General features: G+C 38.4%; 1 protein-coding gene and 1 non-coding gene across 3 annotated transcripts in view; both read right to left on the bottom strand.

The window, feature by feature from the left end:
- Dctn4 (dynactin subunit 4) overlaps positions 1 to 13,529 on the bottom strand; it is a 31,688-nt gene extending 18,159 nt beyond the window's left edge. Inside the window, exons 1-4 of one of the 2 annotated variants that reach the window (XM_074076635.1) lie at positions 13,351 to 13,529; positions 10,707 to 10,777; positions 8,436 to 8,614; positions 885 to 928 (exon numbers count right to left, since the gene is read on the bottom strand). In XM_074076635.1, the coding sequence (XP_073932736.1) occupies positions 885 to 928; positions 8,436 to 8,614; positions 10,707 to 10,777; positions 13,351 to 13,485 (429 nt within the window). In that variant the 5' untranslated portion in view covers positions 13,486 to 13,529. The remainder of the gene's footprint in view (positions 1 to 884; positions 929 to 8,435; positions 8,615 to 10,706; positions 10,778 to 13,350) is intronic. The other variant, XM_020180220.2, reaches the window with a different exon arrangement.
- LOC141424410 (U6 spliceosomal RNA) lies at positions 10,540 to 10,645 on the bottom strand. Its single transcript, XR_012449347.1, has one exon. It is a non-coding gene; the product is annotated as a U6 spliceosomal RNA (small nuclear RNA).
- Positions 13,530 to 18,325: the final 4,796 nt, after the last annotated feature.

Here is an 18,325-nt window from a genome sequence, read left to right as displayed (position 1 = left end):
AACAAAAAATCAGCACTGTGGATGTAGCTCAAGTTGTAGAGTACCTGCCTAGCATGTGGAAGGCCCTGGGTTCAATCCCCAGTATCACCAAAAAGAAAAAAAAATCTGTACCAACAAACACATATGAGAAAAATCCACTTTCCCGGGCTCTTACCCAAGATATTTTTAGTATTTCTAATTTTTGTTGAAGTCATAGGTGAATAACTCTAAATTACTATTTAACTTGCACTTTGACGGAAAGTACATTGCTCATTTCTATAGCACTTACCACTGTTTCTTAGTTTATTCTAGTTCAAGGGATAAAAACATCAGCTATAATACATACTGCAGAGATCGAGTCATCATGAACTACTAAAGGACGCTCAAGTTGTGATCCTATAAACAACCACTACTGAGTCCAGGAATCTCTTCTAAGTTACTAAAGTGTTTCTGGGGTTAAAATATCTAAATATTTGTATTTTCAAGATTATTTGAGAACAAATGAAACCTTAATTTGTTGGTAGGTGTTTGATGAAAAAAATGTGTACCACGATGTCTGGCTTGCTCACTGAGATGGATGGCAAAAGATGCTAATTTTTTTCCAGGGCTGGCCTTGAACTTGTGATTCTCCTGATCTCTGAATCTTGAGCAGTTGGGATCACAGGCATGAGCCAGTACTCCTGGCCTTACACTTCGGTTTTTTATTAACTTAAGTCAACAGAAAAGAAGTGACAGTGTGATTTAACATCTTACAATGTGACGCACTTTCTATGTGTAACAGATAATAAAATACATATCATGGACGTCTAGGCATAGGTTATATCCACTGACAAAATGGAAGACCATTAGTCTTTTACTCTATCATTTTGTATTTCACTGTCTGTATTCTATTATCTTTTACTTACCCGTTGCGTGTAAGGGTTTTCTGGTTCTTGCCAACCACCACTAGCTAGAAAATAAAGGTTAAATAATAATTTTATTTTCATAAAAATAGGGATCTGTAGGTCATAAAACTTTAAAACATAACAGAATTTTCAAAAAATAATCCTAAAAATTTTAAAGACCATTATGCCCAAAATAACATTTGTTTTTTCTTCTTTTTCTTTTTGGTGGGAATGGCTTTGTGCTTATCTTGTGTTGAGAAAATGAAAAAGCAAGCCACAGACTAGGAGAAAAATATTTGTAAAACATATACATGGCAGATACTGATAATTAGAATACAGAACCCTTACAATTCAATAAAAAGGAACCAAAAGAAAAACAAAAGTTAAAAAATGGGCAAAAGATTTGCAGACACTTCACCCAAGATGCAATATGGGCAGGAAACCAACATATTAAGAAAACTAAAGCCATCATGAAGAACTACACGTGCACTAAAATGATTAAAAAAAAAAAAAGAATGACAGTATCAGGGACTAGAATGCTTCTACTTTTCTGGCTATGATCCAAAATTATACAGTCACTTTGGAAAATAATTTGGGAGCTTCTATTTAAGTTAAATATGCATTTACCTTATGACTCAGCAATTCCACTCCTACATATTTACTCAATAAAAAATGAAACCATGAATCTACACAAGGACTCATAGGCAAGTATTTATAACAGTTCTATTCATTTAGGCCAAAAATCAAAAACAAGCCACATAGCCATCAACTAGAGAATGAATGAACAAACTGTGGCATAGTCACACACTAGAAACAATGAAAAGAAACACTACTAAACAGGAACATGAGCAGGGTGTGGTGGTGCACACCTGTAATCCTAGCTTCATTGGGAGGCAGGAAGATCACAAGAGTTTGAGGCCATCCCTGGCAAAGTTAACAAGACACTATCTCAAAAACAACACAAAAAATAAAAGGTCTGGGGATATAGTTCAAGTGGTACAATGTCAAAGTGTCATAGAGCACTTGCCTAGCAAGTGCGAGATCCCAGGTTCAAATTCCAGTATTGCAAAATCAAACAAACATGGACAAACCTCAAAAGCATTATGCTAAAGTTAAAGGAGCTAAAACACAAAGAACAATGTACAATTCCAATTATACACATTCTAGAAATGACAAAATTAGACAGGCACAGTGGCTCAAGTCTGTAATCTTAGTTACTGGGAAGGAGGAAACTGGGAAGCAGGCAGTCTGACCCCAGCCCAGACAAAAAGTTTGTCATCTCAACCAATGGCTGGGTTTGGTGGCACACACCTGTCACCCCAAGCTATGTTGGGAAGCACAAGTAGGAGAAATTTATCTAAAAAATAACCAACACAAAAAGGGCTTGTGGAGTGGCACAAGTGGAAGAGTGAGTCCCTTCCTTGAAGTGTGAGGCCCTGTGCTTGACCCCCAGTAGCAAAAAAAAAAAAGAGAGAGAGAGAGAGAGAAAATTACAGTGATAGAAAGCCTACTGTGTAGTCAGGGTCATCTGGGGAAATGATGCATGTTATAGCTATAGGGGTGGTTACATGATTACACATTTGTCAAACATCATAGAATTCTACTCTTAAAATAGGTGAGCTTCATTATGTGTACATTGTATCTCAATAAAACCAAAGAAAGGGAAAAAGCCAATAATGAAATATCATTTCACACCACTGTAAAGAGCCCAAAATAGTAGGAACTACTAAGGATTTAGAGAAATGGGTAGTCTAGCAGGATCAAAAGTTGATAAACCAACTTATGATAGGTGATTTTACTTCTAGTTATAAAGAGGACTGCTTATTTTTGTGCCTTAGGAAACACACAAAAGAATATTTCTAGCAGTACCATTATTAGAAACAAAAAACTGTATCCATCAAGAGGGGACTAAATAACTACCCTGTTGTAAGGCATGCATAACTCAACTACGTATAAGAAACACAATGTTGGGAAAGAAAAGTGGTGGCAGGATACATATGTTCCCATCTACTTAAAACTGAAAAATACCATTTGTTAGAGGTTATACATAATTGTGGAGAAGTATAAAAACACACATGGACACTAGTAAACACTGAATTCAGGATTGTGACTATTACCTGGGGTGGTGGACAGAGAGGAAGAAGGATGCAGTAGGGTGAAGATTACATGAGTCCATAAAACTGTTTTGGTTATGTTTCATTTCTTAAGCTGGGTGTCAAGTACACAAATATATAATTTAGATAACAGTACAGTTTGAATCTGAAATGTCTCCCAGAAGCTCATGTGTTAAGTGTTTGGTTGTCAGCTGATGAGGCTTTTTGAAAGTGACTGGATAATGAGGGCTCTGACTTCATCAATGGATCAATCCATTGAATCATAACTTGATGAGACTTAGGAAGTGAGGTAGAGACTTAGGAAGTGAGGTCTAATTGGATTAAGTAGATCACTAGGGTATTTTGTCTCTGGCCACTTCCTGTCTGTCTCTGCTTCCCATCTCCATGAAGTGAGCAACTCTGGGTTACAAAATGCTTCCCACCACCCTGTTCTCCCTCACCATCAGCCCATGGATCCAAGGGAATCATGGACTGAAACCTCTGAAACTGTGAGCCAAAATACATCTTTCTTCCTTTAAACTGCTTCCCTCAGGTACTTGTTACCAAAAACTAACGTTAAAAAAAATGGTACTGAGAAGTGAGTGCACCCCACTACCTTATCATGTGGTTGAGAAGCCTTTGGAGTTGGTTTTTGGGAAGTCTGGAAAAGTTTGGAGATGCAGGCCAGAGAATCCCTGGAGTGTTATAGGCAGAGCTTAATCCCTGGTGGGAGGGAGTTTACAAGAACAGACTATGGAGAGGAATGCACAGAGTAAAGACTGTGCTCATGAGATTTCAGATGGGAACAAGAATTCTATGGGTAATTGAATCAGAGGCTATTGGTGTCACATTGTGGCAAACAACTTATGTACATTTTGTCCATGTCCTAAAACTTTGTGGGAGGCTGAGTTTAAAGGTGATAGATGAATTTATCTGGCAGAGGAAATATGCCTCGGGGACATCCTAGGAATTGAGAGACCTAATCCAGACTGATTTAAGACTCATCTAGACCCACACACCTTCTAGGACAATCTCTTGGTATTCTGCAATTCCTCCCTTTTGGAGGAATAAATCCCAGGAATCCAAATAGAAGTCTTAGTCTATTACTCTGTAAGTGAATACATTATGCCTTCTGGATTATGAGCCATTAAGATTAAAGAATTTATATTTCAGAATTTAAAAACCTACAATGGATTATAGAAACCTATCTCCTCTACGGTAGCTCAAGAGTAATAATTAAATACCAGAAGCTCTTAAACAATACAGATAATTTCTATTTCCTCCATGATATCATTGGTGTCTAAGAAGCCCTAAAACCACTTTCGTTAGACCTGTTTGCTTATTTATAAGTACTTACCCATAACAGTCAGATAAAACCTTGTAAGACCATTATGTCATTCTCGCAAATTGCTTTTTAGAATAAATTACAGTTCTAAAGAAGCAATTAGATAAAACAGTCAGACTTTGACTTAAGGCCCATGGCCTTACTTAATAGGAATGTACATCTATATTCATCAATTAATGAATAGTGTAATAAAAGGTATTATTTCAGCCATTTCTTGAAAGAGAAAAATGTTACCTTAAACAATGTAATTAAAGAGTTCATTTTTCTTTTGGGAAAAAGGTGTTTTTTTGTTTGTTTTGGTTCTTTGGGAGAAGGATTTTGGTTTTTTTTTGTTTCGTTTTGTTGAGATGGGATCTTACTATGTAACCCAGGCTGCCCTCAAACTCCTAATTTTCTTGTCTCAGCCCTCCAAGTACTAGGATTTTAAGTGTTTGCCACCATACCGAGCTTTTTTTTATTTATTTATTTTGGTGGGACTGGGGTTTGAACTCAAGGCTTCATGCTTGCAAAGCAGGCACTCTACCACTTCAGCCACACCTCCAGTGCATTTTTACTGTGGTTATTTTGGAGATGGGCTCTGGCAAACTATTTGCCCACGCTGGCCTTGAACCGTGATCCTCTCAATCTCAGCCTCCCAAGTAGCTAGGATCACAGGCATGAGCCACCAGCACCCAGCTCCCAGCTATTTTTAATTATATATGTTAGTTTTTCATTGCTGTGAAAAAACTCTTAGAGAAACAGTTTAAAGGAGGAAAGATATATTTTGGCTTATAGTTTCAGATTTCAGTTCATGGTCACCTGGCCCTATTGTTTCTGACCCATGGTGAAAGAGAACATTGTGTTGGAAAGAATGTGGCAGAGCAAAGTTGTTCACCTCATAGCAGCTGGGAAGCAGAGACAGACAAACAGGAAGGGGCCAGAGTCAAGATACCTTCAAAGGCAAGCCTCCAGTAACCTACTTCCTCCAACCAGGTTTCACCCCCTAAGCCTCCACCTCTCAAAAATGCCATCAAATTAGGACTCCGTTCACTGGAGTCTGAGTGCTCATGATCCCGGCATTTTCAAAAAGCTCCATCATCTGGCAACCAAGCCTTTAACACATGAGCCTTTAGAGGACATTTCACATTCAAGCCATAACTTTCTTTCCCTGACTTCTAAAGCTTCATATCCATCTCAACAGTACAGACTGCATTTAGCCCATCTCCAAGAGCCCTCAGAGTCTCAACACTTACCACATTGCTCAAAATTCCAAGTCCGAAGTCTCAGAAACTGAAGGCAAATTCTTAGCTTTGAGCTTCTAGGATGTAAAGACTTTCCCTTGAGAAAAGAAACAGTGTGGGGGAGGTGGGGGGGGAGAGGGGGGCTGCTAAAATATAGCCTAAGAAGGTGTTTCCCCAGGATTAGTTTCATTGTACTCAGAAAAATGGACTCTTTAATTACATTGTTTAAGGTAACATTTTTCTCTTTCAAGAAATGGCTGAAATAATACCTTTTATTACACTATTCATTAATTGATGAATATAGATGTACATTCCTATTAAGTAAGGCCATGGGGCCTTAAGTCAAAGTCTGACTGTTTTATCTAATTGCTTCTTTAGAACTGTAATTTATTCTAAAAAGCAATTTGTGAGAATGACATAATGGTCTTACAAGGTTTTATCTGACTGTTATGGGTAAGTACTTATAAATAAGCAAACAGATCTAACGAAAGTGGTTTTAGGGCTTCTTAGACACCAATGATATCATGGAGGAAATAGAAATTATCTGTATTGTTTAAGAGCTTCTGGTATTTAATATTACTCTTGAGCTACTGTAGAGGAGATAGGTTTCTATAATCCATTGTAGGTTTTTAAATTCTGAAATATAAATTCTTTAATCTTAATGGCTCATAATCCAGAAGGCATAATGTATTCACTTACAGAGTAATAGACTAAGACTTCCTGGGATTTATTTCTTTTACTTAATAAAAAGAAACAAAGCAAAAACACAGAAAGAAACCTGCTTGGGAGGCACATTATTATACCACTTGTAGACTATTTTTAACATTAAACTTAATTTCCTTGCAGACTCTAACAACTTACCTGCAATACTGACATCAACACACACAAACAAATATTTACTGGAAATCTAAAAGGATGTTATGGAATCTTTCCAGTATCAATCACAAGGGCTAGGGGTATAACTCAGTAGTAGAGTGTTTGTCATGTACATATGAGATCCTGGGTTTAATCCCCAACATTCCAAGAGAAAAAAAAACCACCACCACAAATCACATTTAAGTAAATATCAACCCACCAACATTCTTAAGGAATGGTGACCTACTTCACTTTTTGTTGTTGAAAAAAAGTATGTATCTTACCAACTCAATGTACAAAACCAGAAAAATAATCAAGAGCTCAAGTATTGTAAACCAAAAGGACACTCAACAGAACCAAGAATTAAAAATTTAACAGAGTTGAATTGAAAGAACTATCATACATGGTTGGGTTTGGTGGCTCACACCTGTAATCCCAACACACAGAAGGCTGAGGCAGGAAGATCATTAGTTTGAGGACATCCTGGAGTACATAGTGAGACTACTTCACAAAATTAAACAAGGAGGAAATTTCACCCATATTCACTTCCAAATTGTGTAAATAAGAATCTAAAGGAAGTTGTAGGCAATTTCTGTCTTCATTTTAGTTATGTCAATTGACATACAATGAATAACACTTTATGGGCTTCTCCATTTATTAAGCTATAATTTTTGTGAAAATTGAAACATGGGAATTTTTTGCAAGTCTAAAAGTTTTCAGAAAAATTAAACAGTGAAATTTCAGAAAGAACAAAGACAATGGAAAATAGTGATGTTAGTATTTATATAAAGCATAAATAAAAGCTCAGGATTTTGAACTGACTGTATAGTGTTTTCACTCTCTGATATTAACCATGGAGTACAGACAATATAAAAACAATGGAAGTTTTCTGACAAAGCTAAGCACAGTCTCTGCTTTGAAACCCTCATGATGGAGAAGTGGTCATTAAGTCCAAACACACAAAACTTTGTATGTTTTGTTGATAAACATATAAAAGTAATTTTTTTTTTAACATTTGGATGCTCTAGGATAGACACTTGGGTACAGAATTGCTGAGCAGAAGGATAAGAGCAATTTTAAAATTTAATATATGTTGTCAAACTGCTCTCCAAGATGGCAATGTATGAGGAGAATTATTATCCTATGTTGTAACAACAGGTGATATATCCAGATTTAAAAACGTTTGCCAAATAGATAAAACTTTAATTTGTACTTTCATAATGACTAGTGAAGTTGAATATAACATTTTGCATATTTTTTGACCATTGTATTTCTAACTATGAGAACTGTTGTTCATAGCCTTTGACAATTTTTCTTGAGTCTTTTTCTTATTGATTTATAAGGATTTCTCATTTTTGCTTAGTCTATCTTAAGTCTTTTAGATATGATCCAACTGTTTTTCTTTTTTTTTTTTTTTTTTCATTTTTCTTTTATTATTCATATGTGCATACAAGGCTTGGTTCATTTCTCCCCCCTGCCCCCACCCCCTCCCTTACCACCCACTCCACCCCCTCCCGCTCCCCCCCTCAATACCCAGCAGAAACTATTTTACCCTTATCTCTAATTTTGTTGTAGAGAGAGTATAAGCAACAATAGGAAGGAACAAGGGGTTTTGCTGGTTGAGATAAGGATAGCTATACAGGGCATTGACTCACATTGATTTCCTGTGCGTGGGTGTTACCTTCTAGGTTAATTCTTCTTCATCTAACCTTTTCTCTAGTTCCTGCCAACTGTTTTTCTTAGTTTATCACTTTTAATTTTGTCTCTGGTGTATTCTGACGTCAAGAATTTCTTGGGCTGGGGGTGCAGCTTAGTGGTAAAGTGAGTCAGACTTATAAAAGCTACTTTACCAATGCTAAGAAAACTAAATGGTATTAACTCTGTCTCAGAGGAAACACCATGGTCCACAACAGTGAGCATGTGAGTATACAGATGATTTAATGCCAACACATTCTGAATCTAAGTTCTATTGCTCTGACAGGTTACAGAAATAATACTGTGTGGCAATTAGAGCACTGACAGCTGCATAAAATCTCACGTTTAAGTGTACATCACTCACCTACAGATTTATCTGCCATGCCCACATCTCTAGACGTCCAACGACAAAACCCACAGGCCAAGTAATAGGCTTTCTTCATGGTGGTTTTGGCTGGGTCATCTGGAAGCTGTGTGGAGATGCTTGTTGCCCGGGTGGAGAGTGTGTGCATGCAGCCAGGACAGTCAAAGCAGTTGGCACATCTGTGACATGACAAACACAACCATCCATTCATTCAACAAATACTTACCAAACAACTACTATGTACCAAGACATTGTTCTAGAAGTTAGAAATTCAAGAGAACAAATAAAAGGAGTGACTTTTAAGAAAATAGAAATAAAAAAATATTCCTGGGGGCCTCATGTTAATTTTAACATTTAAAAAGTATTGTATGTTCATTATTTTCTAAAAAATATACCATTATTACCAAAAGTTGTGAAGAATTAGAGCCCAACCCAATCCTACCTCACTGAGGGAATCACTTTTAACAGGTGGAGTTTACGATTCCAGACTCTTTATACTTATGCAGGTCACAGAGATTTCTAACGAAAAGACAATTGTAATAGTTTATGTCTTTAGAGAGGACAGACCAACTGTATCATGGAAAACTGAGAATCAAAACTGGATTTGGAAAATAACCCTTCAACTGCTGTGACAGAGAGGTGAAAAAGATACCAAACAATGCTATCAAACTGTAATGGTTTAGAAGTGGTACACTTTCAGGGCTTTCTTTTCTCTCCTTAGATGCTACTCTTTTTAGCGCTGAGCTAACATTTCCCTTTTAGGGTCCTGGGCCCTGGTCTTTTAACTCTCCTGCTACCTGAAATTACCAAGATTTTACCTCAAGTCTTGTACCACTTCCATTATCTGTGATATTTTATCATCAAATCAGGGTAACAGTATTACCCACTACACAGAAATTCTTCAAGGATTAAATAATAAAATTAGTATGTGGAAATCATACAAAACAGCATTGGCTTATCAGGAGCCACTAGACAAATAGTGGTTCACATCCATGAAGATGTAGGGGTGTGACTGGTTGTACATTCACACAACCTAAAAACTAAATGGCATCCAGCAGAAATCACATCTAATGACTAGATCTTCTCCAGTAAAAAAAGGAACCAAGGCTTCTTTGAGAAATTGCTAATTCTAAGACTGAGGCAGAAATATACAAACAGTTTAGAGTACCTTACAGTACTGGTAAGAAAGTGCTCAAACTAATGAACAGAACAAGGCTACTCCCTTACCCCCAATGATAAGGGTATGTTAAAAGGTTTCAGGAGTAAGCTGAAAGAGCGCCCACTGACCAAAGCTGGAACACTGAGCATAAATAAATGAATAAATAAATAAGGCAGCATTGATTATAACCCAAAATACAAAATAAATATTTACGAGTCCACAGTCTTATAAGTAAATAATTAAGAAATAAATGGAGAAGAGAGGATGTTCCATGCAAAAAAAATTCTTAACAATTTATGTAGATAATTTTCGAAGACAGGGGAGCCTAACTCCCCACTCTTTCTATGTAGACTATGATGATTTTCTTTCTGAAGTGTACAGTTTAGAAAAGAAGGGGAAAAACCAGGTATGGCAGTATATGGCTGTAATCATAGCATGTGGGCGACTGAGGCAGGAGTTTGAGGCTATATAGCAAGATCCTGTCTCAAAAACCTGAGTGGGGGGGAAAGAGGATGGGGAACAAAAGGAATAACTTCACAGTGGAGAAATCTTATGACATTAGAGCCAGTCATTATAATCAAAGAAAAATTCACATTGATAAATCATACTGACAGCATTTACACCTGACTACGATGTGATGAGAGATGACATTTTACCTCTGTGGTCCTGCTCCCCAAAAAAGTCAGATGAGAAAAACATCATGCAAATACTAATTGAGGAACATTCTAGAGTATATGCCTTAAAACGTTCAAGGTCCAAAAACCCAAAGAAAGTCAAAGAAACTGTCCCAGCTATGAGAGCCTGAGTCCTGACTAGTATAAAGTAGTTTCTTTTCTTTTTAGTTTTGGTACTGGGGATTGAACTCAGGGCCTTGTGCTTGCTAGGCAAGCACTGTACCAACAGAGTCACGTCTCCAGTACGTTATGTGTTTTCTTTTTTTTGTTGTTCAATATGGAATGTTTCAGAAATTTACGTACCATCCTTGTGCAGGGCTATGCTGATCTTCTCTGTATCATTCCTATTTTAGTATATGTGCTGTTGAAATGAGCACCATTTGTGTGTTTTCTTACCAGCTATTTTTAAAAAAAGAGAGAAACTGGTCCTGTTCTTACCTATTCTTTTTAAGTTTGGCTTCAGCTGATGGCATATTTTCTAGGCAACTGGGACAGTAATGAGAGTCCACCTAGGAGGAAATAAATAAAAAATCACAGATAGAGAAGAGACTCAGTTTAACTTGTATAAATAGCAAACAGAGAATTTAAAATATATTACGCTTCAGCAGAAGGTGAGAAATCATTGATCCAGAAAAACACTTGGAGGTTTTCAGCTTAGGATTTATTCTTCAGTCACTTGTGGGTTTTTTTGCTTTTATTCCTCCAGGTTTTCTAAAATTCTTCTATTTGTCCTACCTGATAGTTCCTGTTCCCATTTGTTAGGATTTCATGTGTCAGATATGTCAAAAGTTGTCTATATGATAATTTAAAGTTTCCAAGAACTCTATAACCTAATGATAAAACCTAAATGATAAATTAATGAAATAGCACATATGTAAAACTGTGATCAAATATCTTCTTATTTAGTTTAGCATTATTTAACTATAACTTGACCACACTTTTAATTTTTAAGGGAGTTTTATTTATTTATTATTTTTTAAGGAAAGCATTCTACCACACCCCCAGTCATTTAAAGTTTTTTTTTTTAAGTTTTCTTGTTAGTAAAGTAACAGATTTGCTAAGCCTGAATTAATACTGACATAGTCAGCTACAGCCAACCAACTGGAGATTTTTAAATACCAAATTAAACTAATAGGATAATCTCTTTTAGCTAACTCAAAACAGTTTAAAAACTAAATTCACTGTATTTTTTTAAGGTCTGACTATTTTCTTTAATCTACATAGATCCTATTTGACAACTGTGGAACTCTAGTCACCTGCAAATGGAAAGACATTCACTAGAACATAAATACCATGCTAGAAACTGGCTTCTTTGTTCACCATCTGCTATAAACAGGACCAATTTGAAAAGATGAATAAAGGTGTTACTCAAAATAGAACAGTATTACTAATATTTGCACTGACATGTCATAAAAGGCAAATAATATAATTCATTTGTTCTTGTCATCTTTCCAAATTTTGCTTGTCCCTTCATCTATAGCTTCAGATTCAGGTTCTCCATTAGAATTCTCTGGACTGCTCCAGTCCTCAGTAGCTTCATCCTTCTCAGGCTCTAATGGCCAATCCATCACAGGTATACACCATATGTGAAAGATGCGGCCACAGACTCAATGTGCTAGCCCAAGAGGTTCTTAGAGACCATGGAAACTGAGCTCCCTAGTGCACACCACAGGAAATCTGGTCCAATAAGTTCTGGGGGTCAAACAGGAATAGGGAAACATCTAAAACAGAAAGGCAGCTTGCCTGTAATTCCAGCTACTTAGGAGGCAGAGATCAGGAGGATCAAGATCTGAAAAATAAACTAAAGCAATAAAGGGCAGGGGTGTTCTGGTTTAATAAAAGAGAAAGGATCTGCCAAGGAGATACACACAAAGTACTAATGGAGAATACAAGAAAAATTATATATAAACATGATATACATAAATATATAAGCATAAATATATGGCACACACTTTTCTTGTATTCTTGAACTGCTTTCCTTGACTATTCTTGGTACTTGAAAACTTTCTCCAATAATTACCAATGTGTAAAATGGTTTATAGAATAATGTGTAAAATGTGTTTTCACATGCATTTTAACAATCCAGAGACCTTTAGTAAAATTCTGAGGTTTAGATTCAGATCCCGATTCCCCTTCCCACCCCCAAATTACTTTCTGTGTGACCTCTGGCAAACACTCCGTATCTGTTTCCTCACCTGTAAATTTTTTTTTCTTTTTTAAAGCATTCACCTTTATTGTTTGGAAAGAGCAGTATGTAAAGTCCACGTCATTTAGCAAGTACTGAGTAAACCTATTACTACTGTAAGCTTTTTCTTCACTAGACTGTGAGTTAACTCACAGTAGGGTTTATGTCTTACTCATCTTAAAAGATTAAAATCCCTAAAGCTTACTGAATGAACAAATAGCGTCGAGTGCTGCAGAAGTTTGGGGGTTTTGTTTTTTGGCTTGTCTACTTCTGAGCAATCCACTTCCACGCTTGTGAAGGAAAGAAAGCACAAGTAGTCCAGGAGAAGCACCATAAATATAACTCTCTGAACTTCGTCAACGACAAAGTCTATCGTAAACGGTTTTAACTCACCCGCCCCAACCTCTTCCCTGCTGCAGGCCTTGGCATGAGCCAGGAAACAAGCCAAGCCTTATGGTGAGGGCCCAGTTTCTGGCAAGTAGGGGCAGAACTTCCAAGATGGGAGGGCCGTGAGTGAGAATGCCTGCCTCTCCTGCATCAGTCCTGGAAAGACGGTTATCTCGCCCCTCGAGCGGCATGCATTAGTCACCTGAAGCCCACCCAATTAGCAAGCCCCAGAGGAGACCAAGGGTCTAAAGTCAAATTTGTCCAACTAGAAGCAAGTCTAGAACAAGAAGATCAGATCAGCCCCACCCAGGGTCGCTTCTCTTTTCCAAGTTGACAGGTTATAAGCAAATTAAATCGCAGGCAGACTAAGTGACTGGAGACACAGCCAATCAGCAAGCTAGGAGAACGACTCCCCGCCTTCAACCGGCGGAACTTCCCCACGGCTCTCAGTGACTAGAGTGAACCTCCCCACCCCCAACACACATCCTCCCCATGAGACGGTTCCGTTACCTCGTGAGACACACATTCCAAAGACCTCAGCTCGCTACAATAGCGGCAGAAGTAAAGCTGCGACAGCGGGGCCCGAACCTTCTTTTCTCCCTGGACAAGATAGAGAACCCGTTCAGACTGCAGCAAAGACGCCATCTTGAAGAGGGAGGAGCCAAGGACCCTCCCGCCGCATCACGTGACCCAGAGCTGGCGGTTTCTTACCGCCTTCCCTACGCCTTTCTACGTAACTTTGACGTAAGTTTCCGACCAAGCGGAGCTTTGTGCAGAGGGTTGGGAGTCGGGGCGGGGGGGGGGGGGGAAAATGTCCAAGTGCGCATGCGCATCTGGGATCCCAGGTTATCTCTGATTTTCCGTGGGTCGCCTTGCATTTTAATGAATGTTGCTTGCTAGAACCCAGCTGAGTCCTTTCTGTTATTAAATTCAGACTCGCAGGCCAAATCCAAACAGGCTTAGTGCTCTTCTTTTCTTCCAGAAAGGAAGACTGCTCTTCTGTTTATTTACAGTGGCCTCCCTTTTACCTTCACCTTCCAGGCAGTTGGAAAATCTCAAAGGTACAGTTTCCAATAGAACTGGAAAGCTACAAATGAGACAAACATTGTCTCATTTAGTTTTCACAAAAGCTCCAAAGGGCAGGTGCTAGCATTATTTCTGGTTTTTCAGGACAGGAAGCCAAGGCTCAGAAAGTGCAGTGATTTTTATCTAAGGTTTCATAAATAGAGGTAGAGCCCTGTTCTGTATGACTCCAGGGCTTGCATGCATTACCCGATGTATAATGCCTCTAGCATGTTTTCTAATATGATGATGTTAGTGATGCCTTACATTTATATAATGATTTTCAATTTATACAGTGATTTCTTATATATCATCTCACGAATTATGTCACACTTTAGTAATTTAAGCCTGAAAGTCACTAAATTCCATTTACTCTGACTTCTTGTTTACCCAGCAACAGAATGGTACTTAGTTTCATAGATAGATTTTTCTCTTAGAAGAAAATATATTATCCAACTGACTTGGGAATGAATTCTTTGGCCTGATGGTTTACCAGTCATCCTCTGTTCAAATCTCTTTTCCTAATCTCCCATAGTAGAATGAAGTCCCAGAGCCTGCGGTTATAGAGAAGCTCAGACTTGAGCTGATCCCACGTGAAACAGACTTTTTAGAGGACTGGTTTTGAACAATTCATTGGACAATTAGGTAGTCCCTGGGATGTGACAGGTATTGGGGGAGAGAACCAGGGATAAATGAGACAGGGTTCTCCTCTCACAAGGCTCAGGGTATATGCCCCAGGGCAGTGTTTCTCAACTGTGGTTCTGGTTCACTTGCATAAGAATTACCATAGGGATTTAAAGTGGGAGATTATAAATGTAGAAGATTTTCAAGACCCAAATGGGAATTTCTAGGATGGAGCCCAGTAATTTAAATTTATAGCAAGTTTCCAGAATCCTATGCCCGCTAGCTTGTAGAAGTACTGCTTTAAAAAAAAGAAAAAATCTTTCGTTTAATTTGCTATATTTGGCCTTGAGACAGGGCCCGGAAAGCCTTGTCTCTGCTGCCTTTGCTCATTGCCTAGGAGGATGGCAGATGATCTGTGGCCAACGTGCTATGGAATGCGAAAAGCCTTCCGTAGTAGAAAACTAAAACACTTTATCTTTTGCCAGGCTTTTCTCCCCACCTCCAAGAGACTTGGATTCTATTCTTAATAATTCCAGTTCTACCAGACTGAAAGTTAGACTTGACATTGGAGATCTGTGTTTCAGTGCCAACCCTAGTCCCCAAGACCAAGCTCATCCCCAACCTTTTTATTGTTAACTATATAATTAATACTCAGGTACATGTTTGGGATATTTCTAGGAATTCACTTGACAAATGTGGAAGTATGTGTTTATATTCTGTGGGTAACCTTTGACTAATGTAGGGTGAGAATCTACAAATAAATATCTGTCTTCCTTCTTTCAGACATTTTCTGTGTTTCTGAGAGGGTTCCAGCAGGATCAAACCATCATGGCACACAATGGCTACCAGCTTGATAATGTAGCTTTGTATTGTTGTTTCACTCTTCCTGGCCATGAGCTGACTGTAGGTCACTGGGATCACTTCTTACTGTGGGCTCCCTGCCTTCAGGTTATTTCCAGCTCTGCTTTCTAAGGTGAGCTCAGGCTAACACAGAGACCAAAGAGTTGAACTGCCAGATCAAAGGGTAATCACATTTAACAAATATTGACACTACTTGTTAAAAGTTGGGTCAATTTACACTCTCATCTAAAGTGTATAAGACATCCATTTCCCTATTGTTTTGCCAACATGGAGTATTATTAAATCCGGGTTAATGTTTTGGTACTTTCTAGTTCTGCACTCTTAAAAAAGCCATTTACAACTCTGATTTTTTTTTCATAACATAAAGAATAATCCCTGTCTTGGTGAAAACAAAAATCCCCATAGCTGTGAAAGCACTTTGTAAACTATGAAGCACCAGACACATGTAAGAAATGGTTCCAATTATCCCAACTATGAAAAATCTACAGTAGTTTTCATTTCTCCCCAAAGACCTTCAGAGTAAATTCACAGCAACAACTGATAAAAAAAAAATTGGGAGGAGTTAAGCTTTGATCAAATGAGCTCCCACGACAAAGGCTTGGGTCCTGTGCATCTTCAGAGTCCTGGAATACTGCTCTGACCAACACTGGACATCTGCCAGGCTGCCTTCCCTGCTTGAAAGCTGCATTAATCACAGGTTGTGGTGCATTGATTCTGTAGTTCCAGCATAAAATCATAATATGGAAACAGAAGGGAAAGACAAAAACAGCCATCCATTCATCCTGCCCCTCCTGAAGCCCTGCCTAGGAAATGTGATGGTGGTGCTGTCTAAAGCCTATTTCCCAAATATTAACATGGGAAAGTGCTGCAGGCAAGCACTTTCTAGATTTCTAGGAAATCTTATCCATAGACTAAACTTTGAGTTTTTGTTATTATTATTATTTTACCACCTTGTTCTCTTTCCTCATATACCTACCTTTCCTATTGTAGTTACACCCTTACTTGAACCTACCTGCCCCAGCCAAAAGCCTGATTCTACCTTCTGAATTGCTTTAACCCATGCCTCTCTTCATTCTCACAGCCATTGCCTTACTTCAGAGTTGTATTGTTTTCCTTTTGGACTTACTTTAGCTAATCAACTATTGTCTGATTTGCTCTCTACAATGCGCCAGAGTGGTCTTTCTAAAAACAACATTTTGATCTTGATCCTTTTTTGCTATTGTTTGGCTTCCTTCAATGACTTGCATCACTTAGAGGACAAACAGCCCATGCCTTGGGATAGTAGATGAATTCCTCCAGAGTCTGGGACCTGCCTGGGTTTTTAGCTTCCTCACACTGCATTCGAGGCCTATCTAAGTGTTGCTGCCCCACTAACGAGAATATACAGTATCCTTTTATCTTTCAGAACCATGCACACGCAGTTCCTTAGACAGGAATAACCTTTTTATCTGCTTATTTTTGTCCTCTATGAAACTTTGTTAAACCTACAGCAAGGGAATTGACCATGCTTTCCTAGTTCCACAACTGTGTCCTATTAAAGCATCTCGCATACTGCATTATCCTCATTTAAAAAACAAATCTGTTTTCCTGCTACAGCATGGACTGTGTAGGGGCCTGGTCCAGAGTACAGTAAGTTTTGTTTGATAACTTATATCTGAGCATATTTATTTTATGCACATGTCACTGAATTTTCAAACATTATCTGGTAGGTATATATACAACCAACCCATGAGACAGGCACTATAATTATTAACTCAATTTTACAGGCAAGGAAACAGGCACAGAAATATAATTTGCCCAAGGTCATACTAATAGGTGTCAGAGTGAGCATTTGAATCCAGGCCATTTAATTATTCCATATCTTACTCTCTAACAAATTATGCCATAGCCAATGAGTTGGATTTTTTTTCTGTAGAGGACCAGATAGCAAATATTTTAAGTTTTGCAAGCCAAGGAAAAACAAGGACATTATGTACTTATGTAATCAGAAAGAAAACTTGTGTCCCATCCCTATGGATTGTTAATTTCCTGGTGGTGGGCAAACTTTGTGCTCAGTTGGAGAGAAACCAGTTGAAAGAGAAGGGCTAGGGACAAGTGGAAGAGGAAAGAGAGAGAGAGAGAGAGAGAGAGCGAGAGAGAGAGAGGTCAGTTTAACATTCTTCTTTGGTGACACTAGCTCCCAGCACCTTTCTATTCCTCCCAGATAGCCTAGCTGTCTCAACTTGGGCAGGCTGAGTTCCCATTGCTTGGTGACCTGCAGTCACCAACAGTGGAATTCTCAGTGTGTAGATGGCAATCAGCATGGGCAGTGGTGAGCCACAGGCCATGGGCAAAAGAGCAGAGGGAGGAACAGGCCCAAGAGGATGCCTAGCTTGGTTTCTGAGACTCACATGCCAACTTCTTCGGTGGTGGTTGCATGCTGCACAAAAAGAGGCATTGGTCAGATTTGGCTATGAGGTTGGCGTTTACTGATACCCTCCTGGTGTAGCAGGCTGGATATGATATGACTAAGAATCAATATCTACAAGCAAGATTCTAGTTCAACTTCTTTATTTTTCACATGGTTAAAATAAGGTGCAGAGACTCAAAGGGATTTGCCCATAGGTTTTCTCTCTCCTGATACAGCTTCCTACTTTGCAGTTCCATAAACATAGCTCCTCAATTCATACCACATCAGCAAATTCATGTCTGCAACAGAATAAGAAACTGGTTGTTATTTTTACAACACTTAAAAAGAAAAGAAAACGAATGCAAGGGAAGCTTGCATTCAAATACTAATGGATAGCTTATTCATTTTACTCTGGAAATTTGCAGAATGACCTCACTGCCACTTTGGACAACAAGAGTTTCACATCTCTCGAATGATCTCCTCTTGGCTTCAACAGGAGTTTCCCAAGCGTTCCTCAAACCTTGTCAAATCTCATCTTCTTTACTCTTC

The sequence above is a fragment of the Castor canadensis genome, chromosome 6 (genome assembly GCF_047511655.1).
Source record: "Castor canadensis chromosome 6, mCasCan1.hap1v2, whole genome shotgun sequence".
Classification (NCBI taxonomy): Eukaryota; Metazoa; Chordata; class Mammalia; order Rodentia; family Castoridae; genus Castor; species Castor canadensis.
The sequence above is the reverse complement of the archived record's forward strand: the minus strand, read 5'-3'. Positions and strand labels throughout refer to the sequence as shown.